Source organism: Alternaria postmessia (genome assembly GCF_024291825.1).
Source record: "Alternaria postmessia strain BMP 2775 chromosome Unknown scaffold_90, whole genome shotgun sequence".
Lineage (NCBI taxonomy): Eukaryota > Fungi > Ascomycota > Dothideomycetes > Pleosporales > Pleosporaceae > Alternaria > Alternaria postmessia.
Genome location: NW_026260163.1, coordinates 27,204 through 46,965, shown reverse-complemented (window position 1 = coordinate 46,965; position 19,762 = coordinate 27,204). Strand labels below are relative to the sequence as shown.

The following is a 19,762-nucleotide window of genomic DNA, read 5'->3' as shown; positions in this document are numbered from 1 at the left end:
CTTACATTTTTTCCCTTTTGAGCATGTAAATTCGCCAAGACAAGGTCGGGTCGGCCCGAATAGAGTTCCGGCTCAGGAACATCGCTTAATGATGCAGGGTTCATTTTTGCACAATGAATTCGGCTTTAACTCCTACGAACTACAGTAAGGATAGGACGGACCATCCGAGCAATGCGGAGGAACGCGTGTCGAGTCGCAAGTCTTAGAGTCTCGCATTCATTTTCCACTCTGCGCAATGATTGCGTGCAGTACATGTAATCGATAGGAATGATTGTGTACCTTTAGGTTTGCCAAAGGTCTAAGGTTTCTTGGGCAAGAGTCATTGGTTTTGTGCCTTCAGAAACGGTCTAGTCAAATAATTCTAGTTGGATCTCGCTATAAGCTATCGTCTGGTATGATATAACCAACAATGTCAAATCGAAGTTCATACGACGCGGCACAAGGTATACAGCTTTGCATTTACTGAGATTCTTGCATGTTGTCTTATATACTTGTTTGATCTCAAGCTGACTTCGCTTTCTCAGTAGCCGTACTTCGCTTCTGCAGTTCCCGGTGCTCCATACTTCGGATCCGCCGCATCTTGAACAGAAACGTGCGGTAGTATCGCCCTCTCGTTGCTTGGAAACTTCGTGTAACCTTTGCCCCTGACGAACGTTGCCAATGTCTCACTTCTTCCTTCCTTCTCTGCTAACTCCAAAAAGTATTCCGCGTGTGCAGGCCCCGAGACATGAAACATCGCCTTTCCCACAGGTGTACGCTCGTCGACATAGTAGAAACGGCATCCCTTTGAAGCCAGGCTAGAGGAGGCAGCCAATGTCTGAATCATGTACCAAGCACTCGTTTTACCAATACCGAGCATCAGAAACATGGGTGTGACCTGAGAAAGTAAGCACGTTGCTATCTTCGCAAAGACATGCCCACGACCTACCAATGTGTTGCCATTGTTACCAGTATAGATGAAGGTCTTTTTTGCATCCTTAGGGAGCTTGCTGAAACCTGCTACTGCAGCTTGCGCAGCAGCGTAAGCGCTCACACTGTTGATCGCGAGGTCTTTCTGGAAATCTTGAAGCGGCGCCGAGACAGGGTTCTCAGGATCAGGACCCATGGACCAGGAGTAGGCTAGTTCAATATGAGCTCTTAATACAAGTATATGGGCAAAGGGAAGCTCTGGACGACGCGATTTATATCCTGAATGTGTACGAAAATCATGACTTACGGTTGTAGATGACAACATTTGGAACTCCTAATTTCTGCTCGACTTTCTCAAAGATCTGCCCCATCACGCTTGGGTCGCTGAAATCAGCAGTCAGACAGATGTCTGCATTCGCCTCGATATCTGGTTTGATAGTGCGAGCTACAGCGGCGATCTTGTATCCTTTAGTTTTGAACAGCGATAATGTCGCAGCTCCAACGTTTGGTCCTGCGCCGAGAAAGAGAAGTGTCTTTTGTGCCATGGTAACAACAGTGAGCAGTAGAATGTTGGTAAGCAGATGCTTGTAGGGTTGCATATACACAAGACAGAGAAGATGGATCAGTGAACAACTTTAAAGATGGCCAGGTAGCATGCTGGTCTATCTTTATGGTAATCTGGCTATATACAACAACTATCGTACAAGATTTATAACCAGGTTCAGGGATGTACGAGGATGTGTAGTGTGCCTCTATGTCTGCTGGTAACTAAGCTCGGGATTACAAAGCATAGCGAGATGATCTCAAACGTACAACCAAAAGGTACGGTTTTGGTTGTGAGGCTCAGGCGGTCAATACCAGGATCGGCAGGACGAAACCGGACCTGTCGGGTCCTAACCGCTCGTATGATCTATGGACTCTTGGCGAACGTCGTTACCGCGAATAGAGTAGCGTGAATGCTATAGAGCGTCTTGGCAAATGCACTAAGCTCGAGCAGGTCAAGTTCGAAACGGAGCCACCGGGATCGCCATGTTCTCTAAATCGTAGAGTTGTTGATGTTATGACAAGATATACTAAATGATAGTATATGTGTACGCATTTGATGGGCTCATACGAAGGGTGGGTCCAGCTACCATCGGTTTCACGGTGGAAGACCTAGGTACTTTGTAGATGTTCACCACTTCACACGTAGGCCATCGAAGCTCATCGGCATTGGTGGAAAGTCAGCAGATAGACCATCTTTGCCGATGTACTTCTCCTTGAGCAAGAGGCAAGTCGAGCATAGGCGCTCTCCGACTGAGTGTTCACCGAGCCACATTTTGCCTTGAGCGCTGTAGAGCAAAGTCGCGATGTCGGTGAACATGCTCGATGTTGGAGTTATTTGGAGGTCTTCATCGTTGAAAACGTGTGGCTGGGCGTCGAAGAACTCGTCGTCCTCATGCGTATTGTCGTTGTCGTTGTCGCTGTCTGTTTGTAACATTCCGGTGTACTCCGGAAGTTCGTCCGATATTGTGGGGGCTTTCTGCACTTTGTCGCAGACGCAGTTCGCGTTGTGACCCGATTTGACGCATTCTGTAACAGCTATACGCGCAGGTTCGACCAACCCGCAAGCAAATGGGCCATAGTCGTCTTTGCAGTGCGTGCATGCAGTTCTTGGTAGCTTTCCAGAACTGTTGTTGTGCGAGAGATTGTTGGCCCGGGTCAGTGCACGGATAAACGCTCCTTGCGCCATACCAAGTTCGCATAAGAAGCGATCAAGCTCTTCCCGCATATACGTCTTGACTTGCTCGATGCAGTCTAGGAGGGCAGTGCACCAAGCTGAGTAGATACTCGGTAAGGCTTGCAGAAACTGCCTATGTGTTAAATTGTCCTCCATCCAATCAAAGCCTTTCATCTGCAAGAACGAGCCGGCATTCACTATCATCGGCAGGAGTACTCGACCGCTTACCCGTAGAGCAAGCCAAGAGCCTAGAGCGTCCAGATGTCGCTTACTGACCTTCGAACGTTCTTCTCTAGAAAGACAAAGAACTTGCTCGAGGTAGTTGCTGTGCCTTGCGTGGTTGGAAACAGATCTCATCGCGTGTTGTAGGGCGGACCAGATATTGCGCGCACTAAATTCGACATACTCTTCATTCACGGTTAGATGAAGTAGCCACGTGATACTGTTCCGTGAGATTGGCACTCGTTCCCTCGCGTATGCTCGCTTGAGCCAGTCGTGAACGGACCAACCGTCGCTGTCAGCATCGGCTATATCAATGCATTCGCAGAATAGCCTGAGCATGGCGATCTTGGTATCAGCATGCTCATCCGTACAAGATGATACGAAAAGCGATATGGGTGATCTAATTGTTTCAGCGGAGGGTCCATCACTTGACATTGGAAACCTACAAGATAGCGTCAGAAGGCCCTTCATACACTAGTGCAGACTTGTCTGCGCCTCCCTTGATGAGTAAAGCGCAGAGATCGACGTGACCTGCTGCGGCAGCGAACTAGGTAAATCAGTATCTCTATCACGCAAGAGTCTATGATGCAGGCGTAGCAACTTACATGCAGTGGTTTCCACCCTTTCGGGCTTGTGTCGACTACGCTTGCCATTCCTTTCTCCAAAAGTGCTTCTACAGCACGAGTCTGGCCGGTGCGACAAAGTCCGAAGATGAGTGCGTCGTCAGGAACAGGGCGGGTCACTGTTATATTACAGTTGAAGAGCCAGCTCCGACCTCCAGATGCCACGACAGCTTCGAGGCCATTTTGAATACCCATGTACTGTAGCCATCTTGTAGGATATAAGATCAGGGATCTGATGATCTGTAACTTCCTTTGTCTTTTGGAAGATTTGTTGTCGTGGTGAAGGGTAGTTGTACGTAACCAAGCACACCCGAGTGCAGTCCGGAAGGTCGATACATGGTGGTTTACGTGATACCGCAGGTTTTCAGCATAGACGAAAGTCTTGGTCCGCAGCTGTCCACATGCATCAATCGTATAGCCATCTTGTGCAAATATCTCCATCGATGTTGATTCAAAGGTGGTAACAGCGGTTTGTGCGATAGCATGCAACATGAGCTCCTGTACTTTGTAATCAATCGACGGATGCTTGATTAGCATTTCGCCCAAAGGTTGCAGTGTTGCAGTGTTTGGAGACTTCATACGGCGAAGAGAACGCTGGCCGACGTATTTCGAGGGGACGCTTTGCACTGCTATCCAACCAGAAGCGTCATCGATCTCGGTTGAACGAAGCAAATCTCTTTGGGCGGCTTTGGCGGTCCCGTATCGTTCGATCTCGTCATGTACCTTTACTTTTGTTGGAAGACGAGAAGAGAGAGATTGAATCACGCTTAGTATGCATAGTCAGCTATCGATTCTTGATGTGCATTACATCTAATCGTACCTTTCATGGGCCAAAGCTAGTGTGAGTGTCGACTTCGCATCATTCAGTGAGTCGCGAAATCGTTGGATATGTTTGCTGTGAAGGGCAGCTTTGAAGGCTGTGCGTACTCGTTTCCTTCGCGACAGCGATTGGAAGCCATTGTCGAATCTTTCAACAATAAGTGTCAAATCCTAGAACGATCAGCTACAACCTGCATCACCGTCCGAAGTACTTACTGCAATCTTGGCTCGGCAGTGTTGTACTCCTTCTGCTAAACAACTGCCAAGAGGGTTGCTGTGAGATTCTACCCTCTTGAAGACCGAGATCAGATAGCGTAGATCCTCCTTGATGGCTGCAATCTCTCCAGGGGCATCTTCCACCGTCTCCCAGAAAGTGTGGAGTTTGATACACGCTTCGGTAAGCTGAAATGCTACAGATATGATAGCGAGGCCTGTATTGAATCAGCAAAGGACAATTGAGTCAGGTATTGAAAACTACCATTCGCCGCGACGGAAAGTCCTTCCATATTCACTGCAGTCTGATGCCATCGCAATAGTGGTTCGATCGGAGCTTATATCCTAATGATCTTGCTGAGGTATAGCAAAGGGGTAAGTATCACTCGCATCTTAGCATCGTGGCTGCGCTAAGGCAGGCTCAATGACTTCCCTGCAGGTTGCCTTATGCTTCGCTCTCACGAGATCCGTGCAGCTTACGCGCTTCTGCACTTTCCACGTGGTCATAGCTGGGGAACGGAATGGCAGCCTTGCATATCGATATCCGTGGGATGCTACCGCGATTGCGCAAGGCACGACTGTAGCACTGACCAACTGTCCTATCTTCTCTCAGGTCGTGCTATCAACATGCTTCAATGCGCTGCAAAACCCTTCTGCAAGCTCAACGCGACTTCGATGTTCGGATGCCAGCTGGTGAATGATGTCAAAGTTCAGGAGGCTGGGCTGATCGACGCTTCATCGCGCTACGCTGCCGCCCCCACATTATCCATTTGCGGGCGCAGTCACCATAGAACGGGTGCAAGTCTCCGTGGCGTGTTTCAAGAAGCTCTGGAAGACGACGGCAGCATCAAATAGGTCTGAGGCACTGCGTAGCGAGCCAACTTTGATAAGGTGAACGAGAGCTGAATGGGTGGAGGCACGGGAAGGGCCAGCGCGCTAGCGACAAGAGGGGCAGCGACCCGCATTTGTTGAGAACAGCCCCATCTCGGTGGGGCCTATCATCGACCCCATCCAACGGACATCAACACCAAAGAGTCATGGCTGTGCTTCGACGTATCTGCCATCTGAAACATCTCTACAACTTGCCTTGACCCCTATGCATCCGTGGACGCGACATCAGCACTGAATATCCCTATGCAACACGGGCTGGGCCAGCCGTAGCAGATGCGAGAAGTTGCGGTGTTATTGTCAACTCGCGGCTCAAGATGAATATCCCAAATGCAAGAGCTATCATTGCGGAACAATCAATTTCCTCCTTCGAAAGTGGTAGTCATCGATTTCGAGCATCACATACGCACAAGGAAAGGGTACTAACAACGCTCAGACCTATGGGAGAACTCGTTAGATGCACATACCAATGGTGCCTTATCATTAGCACGCTCCTGCAGGCACGACTTGAAGCAATGCAATAAGGAGAACCAGAGGAAGTCCTAGCTGGCCATGGTTCGGGGCTCACCAGCCCCACCCCGACGTCTCTGAACCAATACTTATTTTTAGTAGCTACTATCAGCCTAATCAGACAGTTTAGACACTCTTTCGACTTGGTCAAAGACGCCTTAGACACTCATGTGTCTCTACGATCAATTTGGTAGATCATTCGTTTGATCGCTATCATCCTCCCGATGAAGACGACGCGCGCAAGTCATATGGCTGGAACTTCGGAGCACAGCGTCGACAGTAGTCCAACACAACATCCAAGAACCGTGCTTTCTGTCCCAGCATTGTCATCATCTGCGACAAGGGCTACTTATGTTAGCAGAGACGCCAACTTGGAGCATGATTCGCGCTCTATACTCCAATTGTCCATGTCACGTTTGGGATCCGGATGGCCTCAGTGTAACAAACTCAATGATATGCTGGCTATAAGCCCGGTTTCACGAACGCCTCCAGTAAAACTCAAGGAGGTTACGAAATCATGATATCAACAAGAGCATGTCTTCCTTCCCTCGCGCTCTGTTCAATCTCCCCATCCATGATCCCGTAAACGAAACACTCGCCAAGTATCTCGTATTTGAGACGTCCTGGCTTTTGCTGCCACCGTGGTCGCAGAACAAGAGGTACAGCGCAGCCTCCGATGACTGCTATGATATCGCCTTTCTGAATAAAATGAGGCATTATTCCAACGTAACCCGAAGCGGTTGAAACCAATCGTCTGTTCCACAGAAACCTGTCAACCCGCCCCGCAGCTTCATTGTATGTCTTCGGGTCCTTTTGTAAGATATCCATATTCCCGAGATATGATGCCAGTGGTTTGCCTTTAATTCTCATTTCTGCGTTCCTTATCCACCAGAGATGAAGATTGTATTGAACCTCATCAATGTTCCCGTTACTGGTAGGATCGGATGATAAACATGATTTGTCGAGGATAGCGATATCAAGTACGCAAGCATATTTTCCAGGTGCTCGGTCGCCTTCATAATTTCGGTCGCCTACCAAAGTCTTCCAGATAGCTTCTTCATAGTCTGCGTCTGCTCCATACGGGTTTCTATAGGACTCTGATCCTAAGGAATCTACAAGCTCACCGGAATCATCATCCCAATGACGCCGCCCACTGAACCCATCGATCTTGTCGACAATCACACCGCGTACGATGAGGTCGGTATCTTGAAAGCGATAGCACGCTTTCATGTCTCCGTTTGCGCGATAACGACAGTGGTAGTTGCTTGTCTGCTGCTTGATCTCTTTCGACAGATTGACAGCCCACGAACAATCCAGCGCTTCTTTACGTTGGTAATGATCGCCATACCCACCGCAATGACCGAGAAGATTCAAATCATCCATAGTTTCGATCCATTTCCTAGTGAAATCTGCATATACTGTCTGAAGGTCGTGTTCGTAGTTCGCAACGATTTGCGACGCAAGGTCGTCTCTGAGGAGGGCCAACATGCCATAAACCTTGTCTTGTGGGCGTTGGCATTTTGCTATGCGACAACGCGTGATAAGGCACCTTTGGTAGTGGTCGGTCTGCCTCGCTTCTAGGTCCTGAAGTCCATGATAATCGTCAACGACTTTCCAATGATAGTTTGGTACGCGTTCGTAAGCACTCTTGACATCGTCGTGGCCCAAGATTACGTCTCTGAGGATGTCCTTGAACTTATCGTCCTCTAAGTCACGTTCAAGAATTCTAAGGCATTGGTAAACCTTCCGCATGCGTCCCCATGTCGTGATCTTTTTACCGCATAAGACCAGGCTTCGGTCGCAACTCATCGCTAGTTCCTGCATGATCCACAGGCGAGAAAAGTACGGTCGATATACAACGTCCTTGAGGCTTTCCCATACTGTACATAGACGTTTGCAAGTTGACATGTATTCCAGGAATTCAGTCGTCGCTGCAAGACTCCGCTCACGAGCCTCGCATACTCCATTGATGAAATCGAACGCTTCGTCACTGCCTGTGGTGGCATCTCCCAGCCACTTGACCACACACCAACTCTTTCGGTATATCTCCACCATTTTAGGGACTAGTTTGCTCTTCTCTTTGGGATCTCCTTGGTTGATGCACATCGCATCTGCCCACACCATGCACCCTCTCTTTACGACGTCAGTCTCGCGCAATGCCTCCAAGGCGTTCTTGAGGTTTCTTCGTACTTCGATCGCACTTCCGTTGACATGGATTGATTCCTGTTCATCCTCACTGCCCCAGGTGTGACTCAAAGCGACGAAGGCGGTTTCCGGGCCCTCAAGAGAGAAAGTCGATGATATACGACAGTCGTGAAAGGTGCGATGAAGGAGCTCATAATCCACGCGTTCCTCTGGATGAGGACATTGTCTCGCTTGCGACCCAACTCCTGATAGGCTATCGAGTGGCTGTCGGATTGATAACAAACGAATCTCTCCATCACCAAGTGGCTGGTACTCCATGTTGTAGACAGGTGTAGCACATTCTATCTTGTCGGCTGCGCAACACTATAACAGTTGACATCCATAGCACAAAGCCCCAAAACAGACTTGCAGTTGATCTCGTGGCATGATGCTGATATCGCTTTACAGAATGCTATTGGCGGAATTTACGTCAGATTTGCAAGTCCTCGCCTTGTCCCATAAACGAATCTTCTGTAAAGGCGAAGACACCTGGTTCGTTGCTCGAGCATGATTCGCCAGCCTCATCAAGAAAACCAACACCGGTGAGCCTGATGCGGTGATGCATGCAGCCGTTCAAAGAGAATGCTCATGACATGCTGGATAGTTGTACTTACGCCTTTATGTGTACTGGCTGTGCTGTTCGAAGGTGATTGGAAGAAAATGACCATTAGCTACACAGCTATCAAGAACAGCCCTGACTATCTCACATTCATCTATGCAAGTCAGACCAGTATGCTGAGACATCTTCAAAATGCAAGTTATAACCTGCTCGAGTGATCTCGGAGATGCGACGCTTTGAAGACTGGTACTTGTTGGTGGCGCTATGGTGTATGGAAGAAGACCACGCTTCTAGATGTCGATCACCTCTACGTTGCACAATGTTCGTATAACACGTCCTTGAAAATGGAAATCCATTACTCCGGTCATACGCAGTAAGATCTGCCTGTGAATATTTGTGAGAGCTATACCCTTTACAGAGTAGCCAGCCATTCCTCCAACGTCTCGTTAACCTCCTTCGGCTTCTCCAAATGCACCCAATGCGCCGCCTCAATCGTCTTGTATGTTAAATTCTTTACATACTGCTTCTGCATCTCAGCCATTTTTGGTGCCGTGCTAGGCGAGCACACAGCGTCCAACTTCGCATCGATGAAGAGGAATGGAAATTCCAACACACCACCATTCTTTTCGCTCTTGGCATACTCGGCGTTCGCTTTGTGGTTCAAGTAGTACGCGTTCGCACCAAAGAAGCCATGCTTCTTCTTGCTCCTGAGCAGGCTTGAGTAAAGAGACTCATCGAGCGATGTGTATTCGAGCGGGATGTCGGGAAGCTGCTCCGGGTGTCCACCAAACCAACCGCCATCTCTCAGGACCCGACTCGTGGGTGATGGCTGTCCCCACTTGCTGGGGTCACCCTTTACGTATAAGATCTTAGTGATGACGTCCAAGTGGCCGTCAAAGGCCTTGACACTCTCTTCCGGGTGCAGCTCGTAGTATCTCATGTACTCCCATTGACCCCACTCGGTCTCGCTCTCAGGGTAGATGTCGCGATTTATCGTGGTCTTGATGTAGTCCAAACCGAGCTCTAAACTCCGGTAGGGTACACAGAGGTTGGCCTGAGCGATGAAGAGCTCGGGGTAGTGAGCGGAGAGCGCGTTGATGAGGCATCCCCAGTCATGACCGATCCAGACTGCCTTCTTGACGCCAAGTTGCTCGGCGAACTCGACGAGCTCTGGGATGAGGACCTCAAGGGCGTACGATTCCTTCTTGCGAGGAGCAGTAGAGTCGCCGTAGCCGCGCATGTCGGGCGCGATTACACGGTACTTTCCCCCAGCAGCGAAGTGTGTGAGCTGGTGCTTCCACGACTCCGCGATATCCGGCCAGCCATGGATGAAGATGAGGGGTATACCGTCTTTTGATCCTCCTTCATAGTAGTGGGTGACTTCACCGTTCTTGTGAGTAATATCGCCTGCGGTGAATGAATCCATCATGAAAGCTGGTACAATGTTTTTGTTGACGTTTGAATAGATGTTGCCACGTTCTTGAGGTATGTATACTGGTTGAGAAAAGGGCCGATGAAGGCTCGTGCGATACTAACTTTCTTGTACCTCGGCATGTCCACTTCAAAGTGGAGCTTACGCTGGTCATAGCTATTCGCCAAGCCCATGCGTTGTAACATATTCCAAGGGTTGCATGGTCCATGTGGATGACGAATCCGATCGTCGTACGCACGTAAGCGAATCAGGGTTCCACTAAGTTCCGAATGCGAAAGACGTTTGTGGAATGACTTTACTACGGAATGCAAAACTCGTCCGAGCTCTGTGTGGGGCGGTTCAGTGTAGGTATGATAGTGACGCGTCTCCATAACATTATTCATGTAGGATTGGCTTTTGGTGTTGCTGTTGAACCATTAGACGTCAGACAAAGTTAAACGATAGCATACTCGGAACAACACTCTGCTGCATCATAGACCCAGTCGTGCGGAACGTCCATCATTCGCTCACTTGAAAGCATGTAAGATCGGGAATATTCACGGCTGCGTCCTGATATACAAGCCAGATTGATCATTCGATAAGTGGAGTCTCCTCTAACCGGTCGTAAGATGAAGGGCATATGGCGTTCAAACAGCGCGACCAGTATATCATCTGCTCGAATCTCGAAAGTGGTGTGAAGCCATGTGAGTCCGATATCTCCCTCTTCAGTGAGGAACATTGCGAACCTGCAGGTGTGCGATAGGGTGGTTCCCCAAAATTCGAACCCTTGCAGAAATCTATCTCTGTGGCCTAGCAGAGATGGGGTGAAATCTTCAAGATGGAATTCGCACCCCAACCTCGCATCAAGTGCATCGTACATGCGACTCGGTGCTATACCCTTCGGCTTCAAGACCGTGTGGTAGAAGTCATAAAGTTCAGCCGCCTGTGATATAGCAATTCCAGAGGTGTTGGGGATGCATGCGAGAGCAAAGGTTTTTGTGGTGGTTCCGATGTACCATCCGTGTTTGTACAGTGTTCGAAAATCATCTGACAAACGTAGTGACTTTCGTCGACGCTCAATCCCTTCTCGGCTTAGTCTGTGTCCCCAGTAATTCGAGAAAGATATCGGACAATTATCAGACATGACTCGGGAAAAGTCAAGTACCCATGAAGGGGTACGATAGCAATTTTCAAACAAATCGGCAGAAGGAAAGGCAAAGCCGGCATGCATGTACGGAAAGAGTCCATCTTCTGAGATCATCACTATGGTGGCCTCAGCAATGACCTGTGGCCAAGCCTTCGAGTAATCAGGCAATATAGGCTCAGCCACGTAAGCTTTGGTGATTCCAAGCAAACCGTAGATTCTGTCTCGTGGGTCTGTAGCTATAGCGTGTTGTGACATTGCCGAGGTTACATACAAACTTTTCCGGGGACCAAATCTCATGGAGTGGCGGAACATGTCTATTAAGAAGGACAAATGCGTGTCCAGTTGCTTGATCTGCTTGCGCTCAGATTCAGGTGTGACCGGGTGTCTCAGAAGGAAACCCAGGCATTCTTGGAGGGCTGAAAACAAGGAACTGGAGTCTGTAACAACATTCCCAAGCATAGTATCTGGTGTGTTGAACGCCAATAGAAACTCTTGGATAATCCAGAGGCGCCGGAACCAGGGTAGTTTGCTAACCTCTATCGCATGCTGGCAGTGATGAAGAAGAGGTGTTGTCCGAATCCTCCCAGACTTCCAGGATTCTACCCATTGTATCCATTCCGTTTGACACTGCTGAGAGTTTGGGCAAGAATTGAGATCCGGGAACTCGCCTAGCCAGATGACCACCTGTTTCGCAGACTTATATATCCTACACATTAGCTGAACCTGATGTGATCTCTCCCGCACATCGCTTTGGTTGATACATAATGCGTCTATCCATAGCATACGAGGTTGATCCGCGAGTCGAAGGCGTCTGAGTCCCAAATCAAGGCTTTCTCGCACAGGAACTGGACAGCCATTGATGATGGCTCGGTTCGAGCTAGGTGTGGTCCCCCACGCGTACGACAGGGCTTCGTAATTGGGTTTGTCGCCGAGGTTCTTCGTGTGGAGGTTCATCTGAACCACGTCGCTGTAGCGCCCTGGTAACAGCTCGACCAGCCGAATATCCCCATTCTCTGAGTCAATGGTTTGGTACGCAAGTGCGCCAAGTCTCGGAAGCAAGCAATCACATCCTTCAGGTCTTGAGTACAAAGGTGGTTGGACAGGCGGGAGTACGATTGCTTGCGATGTCTCCATGACAATGGGTTGTATGCCGATATCGTGGTTCGGCTGAGTTATCACTCGTTGAGCCGGAACTACGGGCTATACCTATCGATGGCAGGGCGCGTAGAGGTTTCGAAGGTGATCCAGCACGGTACTGTCGAGCTACGAAATGCGCGATAGTGGAGTTGAGGTGCGATGAAGAATACAGGCGTCACGAACATCCGGGTCGACCGTGGTTTAGGCAGCCACGAGGCTGAGGATTTGTGACGTGTAAGAACTCCATTGGATTGGCTACCCGGGGGCGCGATGAGTGGCGCATAACTATGCACACAGTATCGGGGACTCAGATGCGATCTTCTATCACGTGTACAAGTGGTTGTAGTTGCAACGCTGGGGACGCGTCGGCGGGACTCGAGCTTGCGGAGCTTCCACCACATGGGATGCTAAAACTGACGTCACCGTCAACTCATCTCAAAACACATCAGCCGCCTTCACCACCATGACACGTTCATGTTCAAGCTCGCGCGCTCTCTTACAACAAGATCCAACATGAAGCTCGATTTGGCAGTCGTCAATCGCCTCGGCCTGAACCCTGAGAAAACGAGAGTGTCCTCTGCAAGCGGAGGCGGCTCGAGCTCGGCATCGACGTGGAAGATCACGTCGCAACTTGACGATGGCACGGAAAAGACATTTTTCATGAAGACTGGGAACGGGAAAGAGGCGGGAGTCATGTTCCAAGGTAGGCGCAATTCCTAGCACATCCGGGCTGGCTAATTGACTGGCAGCGCGATGAAGGCGAGTACGCATCCCTCAAAGCCATCAACGACGCCGTATCCTCGCTATGTCCTCAACCCCTCGTTTACGGACAATTCGAATCGCAGCCCTCTATCTCTTTCCTCGTGACCGAGTTTCTTCACCTCACCGGACGATCGAGCTCGAAATCCTCCAAAGCGTCATCGCTGGCAGCCAAGCTCGCTAAGCTACATACCACGCCCGCGCCCATACCAGAAGGCTACGACAAGCCTGTATTTGGATTCCCAGTGACAACGTGCTGCGGCGATACACCACAAGATAACAGCTACAAGGAGAGCTGGGCCGATTTCTACGCGGAGAACCGTCTCAGATTCATTCTGCGATGCGCGGAGAAGAACGGGAGGAAGGATGGTGATGTGAAGAAGCTGGTCGAGCAGACCGCGGCACAGGTCGTGCTCCGCTTAATCGGTGACAGCCATCTTAACAACGGCAAGGGAGTTACGCCAGTCGTTGTGCATGGCGATTTATGGAGCGGCAATGCCAGCGTAGGCTTTATTGGTGCTAAGAAGGGCGAGCCTGAAGACGTGATCTTCGATTCTTCTGCATGCTACGCACATAGCGAGTTTGAACTAGGCATCATGAACATGTTTGGTGGCTTCGGTAGTCCCTTCCTGAAAGAGTACCATAAGCTGTGTCCGAAGACGGAACCGGTCGAAGAGTACGAAGACAGAGTAAAGCTATATGAGCTGTACCATCACCTCAACCACTATGCGATGTTTGGGGGAGGTTATCGGAGTGGCGCAGTCAGTATCATGAACGAGCTTATCAAGAAGTATGGTGGTAAAGGATAGTTTGAAGAATTCAATGAGTGACAATGAGTGGTCAAGTATCTACAGTTAAATATACACCAGCGTCTCATCGCGCCATCCCGAACAATTGCGCATATCTCATTTTGTAGCTTACACAGACCAGCAGTGCGAGTTCACCTTCCAACCTCAATCCACCTAAGCAAGGCCAGCGGCCTGGATAGCGAAAGAAGCCGCCGCATCCGCGCTGCTGCCGTAGCTAAGATGGCTTCCAGTCGCACCACCATCGCCACCGCCACCGCAGATCTGATCAGCAGTACCGCAGAATTGCTTGATCTGGTCAGCTGAAAGACCGCTGATGGCCTGGCGCTTCAATGGGTCTCCGAACATGACAGCACCGCTAACATCCGTGGCAGAAAGACCCTTGCTGAAAGCATTGTGCACGACCATGGCACCTTGAGAGTAACCCGACACAATGACCTTGGTGTCAGGGCATTGAGACTTGGCTTGCTTGACCAGGTCGGCCATCTTCTGGCCACCGTCACCACCGAGGTTGGCATTACCAGCAGCGGAAGCAGCGTAGTCAACACCCTGGACGGTAACACGGTCGTTGCCCAGCTTCTCGCGGATAGCCTTGAACATGGGCGGTCCAGAGACGCTTCCGACGTTGCCCATCTCTCCCGTACCACGAGCGAAGACGATGGTCATGTCGGTGCAGCAGTTCTTATCTACGATGCCGTTCTCGCTTCCTCCGAAAGCGTTGGAAGATCCAGACTGAGCTTGGCAGTTTGCGCCGATCGTGCCGGCACCGCCAGTGTTGCCTCCGCTAGTCGCTGAGGGTGCTGCAGCAGCACCAGTCTTTGAGGGTGAGGGCACAACGGCGTCGGCTGTCGTCGTAGCACCACCACCCGCGGCGCCACCACCGAGTCCTCCAAGGCCGCCGCCGAGGCCTCCGCCTAGGCCGCTGAGCCAGCTGCTCAGGCCTGAGCCGCCTGTACCGGTGCTGCCTCCACCCAGGCTGGGTAGGTTGGTTGGGAGGGAGAAGCCTCCTCCTCCACCTCCAAGTGATGGGAGGCCACCTCCGAGAGAAGGGAGGTTGGTGGGGAGGGAGAAGCCTCCACCTCCACCTCCAAGTGATGGGAGGCCACCTCCGAGTGATGGGAGGCCACCTCCGAGTGATGGGAGGCCACCTCCACCTCCGAGGGATGGGAGACCACCTCCACCTCCGAGGGATGGAAGGTTGGTTGGTAGACTCAATCCTCCACCAAGACCTGAGCCTAGACCAGAGCCTAGTCCTCCGGTTGGTAGCGAGAAGGATGGTAGCGAGGGAAGCTGGGGATGCGGGAATGCGGTTGCAATGCTGGCAAGAGCGAAAACTTGGGCGGCGTAGTACTTCATCTTGAGATATTGTTGAACAGTTGGTTTGGAAGTATGATGCTAAATAGTCTGTGAAGAACAGTTTGTTTGAACAAAAGAATGTAGGTGCACTGCACAACGAAGAACAAGACTGGCGCTGGAAGCGAAGGTGGTAAGGTTGAAGCGAAAGTAGGATCGAAGTCGATGCCCATCAAATCTGTGTTGGAGGCCTACATCTTATACACGAATTCGTGGTTGACTTCCTCGGAGTGCCATTACAACGAGTTACGCCGTTGGGTTTCGAAACATTGCTTCTGCGGCGAGGTGTGATGAAAGGAATGCCAAGGCATTTCCCATCAACGCGACGTTTTTGTGGGTGCGTTGCCCCGTTGTGCGGGAAGAGGCTGATGTGTACAGGGAAGTGTACCCATGTTTTCCGTGCCTGACCACTGAATCTGTCGGGTGACCTCTGCATGTCGTGTGTTTTACCCTGGGTTAGCCTCGGCATGCTGTTGGGACAAGTGAAGCTCTTGTTTCGACGACCAAGGATGAATGTGGGCGCATGACTCCAGTGACCGTTTCGATCATCGAGCAGGATTCCCGTTGCATTAGCGGCGGACGGGTTACTGGGGTATCGTATCAACCTTGACGAGTGACACAAGTCATGGGTTGGCACGAGTGAGTTGTGAATACTGTGCGCAATGTTCGGTGCGACATCTCGCATCGTGGAGGAAATGCAATGGCATGTCGTTATACCTTCAAAGCAAAGTATCCGACTTGAGCTAACCACAGCCTTTCGGAGTCGTTCACGCAAAAAGGCTCCGCTGTCAAACATATGTATAAGCTCTACCAACGATATGGAACCTTTGCGTCGTTGTTTCTTAGCAAGCCATGTCAGCTCGGCTGGCTTACTGTCGTCAATGCCTTGCTTGATCTGGAACTTGCCAGCGATGGCAAAGGACGAGACAGCATCTTCCGCCAAGGGCCCAGCCATCCTTCAATTACCACCCATGATCTTCTCCAGGGCGTGGAGAGATTGCAACCAAGTAGAATGGCGTAGGGCTGTCTCATGCATGTCGACGGTGCGACCTGCGACGGGCCTCGGCAGCCACCATGTGGGCCGTTTCACGATGACCCTGGTGCAACATCAACCATGAATCGCACGTTTGCTAACAATTACTTCCATCCACCCAATCAGATGTATGTCTCTTACCTTACATCCGAGGCTGGCTTCTGTGCCTCTCTCTCAACGTCCCGCAAACTTTCTTTTCCTACGCTATTGCGCCATCACGATGACTTTGCCCGCACAGCCGCCTTCACCTCATCCATCGCGTCATATCCGTACAGCCAAGGCTGTACCTCGGGACATGTCCACCGACTTGGAAATGCGCCTTTAAGTTCCTTGCCAAGTTGGCCCAACATCAGTTCATCGCGCCTTTCCTGTTCTGGCCCGTCGCGGAGGTGAAAGTCTTTTCGCTGCTTGAATGTCTCCCGTACGATGCCTTCGCCGCGTGTTTTCCGTAATTGTTGAAAGAGTTGAAGCGTATCTGGTAGCTTCTCCTTCGAGCTGAGATGCTCAGGTGCAAGTAAAAGTCCCAAAACGGCACCATCCTCGATAGAAGAATTCGCGCCTTGCGCGAGATAGGGAAGCATCGGGTGACATGAATCCCCGATGAGCACAAGATTGTTTTGCGCGTTGATCCAGGATTCCATCTCGGCCCGGTGCATCAGTTTCCACTTGTCTACTTTGTCCACACACCCGAGTAGCTGGGTTAACCTGAATCGATGTTAATTCTATAGTGCGGTCATAGGGTGAGGCGGGTAGAGCATCTTACACTGGATCCCATCCCTCAAACAACTTCTTCATCTCGTCCAAGTTGCCTTCTGTCCTTGCAACACCTTCTTCGAGATCATCAGGCACGAGTAAAACCACATTGTACATATTGCCGCCGCGCATACTGTATGCTACAACGTGTGCATCTGGACCTGCCCAGAATCGACACGCCGGAGATTGCACCATCTCCCTCAGCTTCGGATCGCTGATCTGGTCAACCTTGAGCACGATGCGATATGCTAGATCGCCGGTGGGTAGTGGAGGGTCATTTCGTCCGAGCATTGTAGATCGACACGAAGACCACAGTCCGTCTGCTCCGACGATGAGATCGGCGTCATATTTCTGGCCTTCAGAGGTCTTCACGCGCGCTCTATCGCCAGTAGCTGAGCCAAAGTCTACGTTCGTCACTTTCGCGTTCAATACAACAATCACGCCCAACTCTTTCGCTCGCTTCACCAGCGCTTGCTGCAGATCCACGCGATGGCAATCGGAGAATGGCGCGCCGTATTTGCGGCGGATGTTTGCATCAAAGTTCTCTTCGTGTGCGAGGATCTTGCCGCGATAGTTGTGTACAGTCAATGTGACGGGTTCGCAGACCTGGCCGCGGATAGTGTCGTATACCGACCACTTCTGGAGCAGACGTGTGGCATTAGGTGTCAACTGAAGGCCGGCACCTATCTGGAGTCGTGATAAGTATGAATGCTGTGTGCAGCGGCTCGGTGCCGTGAGCGCGAACACATACCTCAGCCAGCTCCCGTGCGCCTTCCAATACCGTGACTGAATGCCCTGACAATGCGCATTGTATCGCAGCGGCGAGGCCTGAGAGGCCAGCGCCGACTATCAGGATATCGAGCTTGTGTGACATGTTTGGTGTTGATTCTACACGAGGGCCAAAGACGAGTCACCGGTCAGCTTCGATAATGGCGGGTAGCAAGAGTTGAGTCGAGACGTGCGACGTGTTGCGATATCGTTGCTTCACTGGACTTTGTCTATTGATCGGACTTCAGATCTATCGCCGGATACAGCAAGTCGTTTTGCGTGTGCGCGCAGCATCGTGATTTCTGTGGCTGGATATTGTCTCTTCCGGGGCATAGAAAGTGGAGTGGGGATGCGGGGAAACCACAGCCTACTTTCGCGGCTCGGAGACCCTGCGCGCGAACGGGATTTGGACCCCCACCACCCGACATAAGAGTAATCCAAGCTCTTCCTTCTCGGTTGTGCCTGGCTTTTCCTGACCCCGTGGATCGATACCGGGATTCAGAACAGTGATTTCAGCTTGCCTGAGAGCGAGTAGTTGCCAGTCGGCAAATTGAAGATAACCTTCGCCCCAAACGAATCAGACACGTCAACTGTCCGCATCGCATCAGAGAGCACGCAACTGGCCGAGCGCGATAAACTTAATAGTCGAAAGGCTACCTGGGAAGTTCAATTGCGATTATGTATCTTTATATCAACCTCGGTGAGCACCCTCACTGCTGTTCGCGCATGGCATCATCGCAATGCTTGTTTGTTAAGCTATTCTGGACAAGAGAGATCGCCAATACTGCATCGCTAACCTTCTTCGATGGTTGATATCCAGCTATCCGCATGATCCCCCGAAGGGCTCATCGTTCATTCGCTCATCCCCAGTATTCTATGCAGAAACCCTTGTTGACATCGCACCATTTCTTTTCCAACGGCAATCTGCGGCTCAAACATGGTGGCCCCATGGTACACCCCAGGCCACACATGTAGTTCAGCGGTTCCTCCAACCTGCCAAATCCTCGTCGCAAATCTGACCGCCGCGTCTCTGAAGACTTCGCAGGCACCAACGTCGATGAATGTTGGCGGTAGATTCGATAGCTCTTCAGCCCGACCGGCAACCCTCACGCCCGTGGGATCATTCCTGTCCGACCCCAAGATAGCATTCCAGGCCCACTCATCCGTCCACCCAGGCCATATTGTTTCCGTCCGGAACTGACTTGCACTCACATAGTCTTCGTGCCTATCGTCCAGCATCGGAATGTTCAGTAGTAACGCGGCTACTTTGTGGCCGTTGAGTTGACGTGCGAGAAGGCTGGTTGACGCCGCAATCGCTGCGCCGCCTGAGTTCCCATAGAGTATGATTCTTGCCGGGTCGATATTCAACTCTTTCGCATGTGATACGAGATACTGTAGCCCTGCATACACGTCGTACGCAGCTGCGGGCGCCGGATGCTCGGGCGCGAGCCTGTATTCCGGGCTCGCAAAGACCACGTCGTCCGCCGGCGAGAAGTGCGCCATGGCTTCTGTGACACCGAAGAATCGAGTTCCAGCTATTTGTCCACCGCCGTGGATATAGTAGATAACCGGTCTTCCACTGGGCCACGGGCGGCGCGTTTCATGTGTGCTTTGCCAAAGCGATACAGTCACGTCGTAGTCACTTAGATCGCTCACGCCGGATGCAGAGAGGGTAACATGTTTGTATTCCGGCTGCTGTTGGGCGATGTAGTCAAGGTTGATGTTGAAAGCCAATATCATCTTTCGCGTGGCTTCAAGGTCGAAGGTCTGGCTGGAACTAGGCATACCGCTGCCATTTTTGTAGCCTACATCGAATGGTGGCCGGACAGGCACGTCTGCCATGGCTGTAGTTGGCGTATGTTCCGGAAGATAGGTTCCGTTTCACCGAATATGTTTATGCACGACAAGATTGTGTGACAGTCGCAGGATGGGAGAGTTTGCAAAGTCC

The 19,762-nt window shown here is 51.0% G+C and overlaps 7 protein-coding genes across 7 annotated transcripts; 1 reads left to right on the top strand and 6 right to left on the bottom strand.

Moving 5' to 3' along the window:
* Window positions 1–520: 520 nt before the first annotated feature.
* On the bottom strand, window positions 521–1,508 carry J4E82_009417 (uncharacterized protein; the record flags this gene model as incomplete). The annotated part of the gene is made up of 3 exons (XM_051735642.1): window positions 521–877; window positions 929–1,119; window positions 1,217–1,508. 3 exons carry the CDS (start codon window positions 1,506–1,508, stop codon window positions 521–523), a joined length of 840 nt encoding a protein of 279 aa, XP_051584591.1.
* A 575-nt stretch (window positions 1,509–2,083) lies between these two features.
* On the bottom strand, window positions 2,084–4,799 carry J4E82_009416 (uncharacterized protein; the record flags this gene model as incomplete). The annotated part of the gene is made up of 7 exons (XM_051735641.1): window positions 2,084–2,762; window positions 3,036–3,251; window positions 3,298–3,398; window positions 3,457–4,240; window positions 4,295–4,464; window positions 4,510–4,724; window positions 4,772–4,799. 7 exons carry the CDS (start codon window positions 4,797–4,799, stop codon window positions 2,084–2,086), a joined length of 2,193 nt encoding a protein of 730 aa, XP_051584590.1.
* Window positions 4,800–9,059: 4,260 nt separating this feature from the next.
* J4E82_009415 (uncharacterized protein) lies at window positions 9,060–10,073 on the bottom strand (the record flags this gene model as incomplete). The annotated part of the gene is made up of 1 exon (XM_051735640.1): window positions 9,060–10,073. The coding sequence occupies one exon, from the start codon at window positions 10,071–10,073 to the stop codon at window positions 9,060–9,062; it is 1,014 nt and encodes a 337-aa protein (XP_051584589.1).
* Window positions 10,074–12,855: 2,782 nt separating this feature from the next.
* J4E82_009414 (uncharacterized protein) lies at window positions 12,856–13,910 on the top strand (the record flags this gene model as incomplete). The annotated part of the gene is given in 2 exon segments (XM_051735639.1): window positions 12,856–13,045; window positions 13,063–13,910. 2 exon segments carry the CDS (start codon window positions 12,856–12,858, stop codon window positions 13,908–13,910), a joined length of 1,038 nt encoding a protein of 345 aa, XP_051584588.1.
* Window positions 13,911–14,063: 153 nt separating this feature from the next.
* J4E82_009413 (uncharacterized protein) lies at window positions 14,064–15,263 on the bottom strand (the record flags this gene model as incomplete). Its single annotated transcript, XM_051735638.1, has 2 exons — window positions 14,064–15,225; window positions 15,259–15,263. The coding sequence occupies 2 exons, from the start codon at window positions 15,261–15,263 to the stop codon at window positions 14,064–14,066; spliced, it is 1,167 nt and encodes a 388-aa protein (XP_051584587.1).
* A 1,245-nt stretch (window positions 15,264–16,508) lies between these two features.
* J4E82_009412 (uncharacterized protein) lies at window positions 16,509–17,920 on the bottom strand (the record flags this gene model as incomplete). Its single annotated transcript, XM_051735637.1, has 3 exons — window positions 16,509–16,998; window positions 17,057–17,733; window positions 17,798–17,920. 3 exons carry the CDS (start codon window positions 17,918–17,920, stop codon window positions 16,509–16,511), a joined length of 1,290 nt encoding a protein of 429 aa, XP_051584586.1.
* A 746-nt stretch (window positions 17,921–18,666) lies between these two features.
* Window positions 18,667–19,656, bottom strand: J4E82_009411 (uncharacterized protein; the record flags this gene model as incomplete). The annotated part of the gene is made up of 1 exon (XM_051735636.1): window positions 18,667–19,656. One exon carries the CDS (start codon window positions 19,654–19,656, stop codon window positions 18,667–18,669), a length of 990 nt encoding a protein of 329 aa, XP_051584585.1.
* Between the last annotated feature and the right edge of the window lie 106 nt (window positions 19,657–19,762).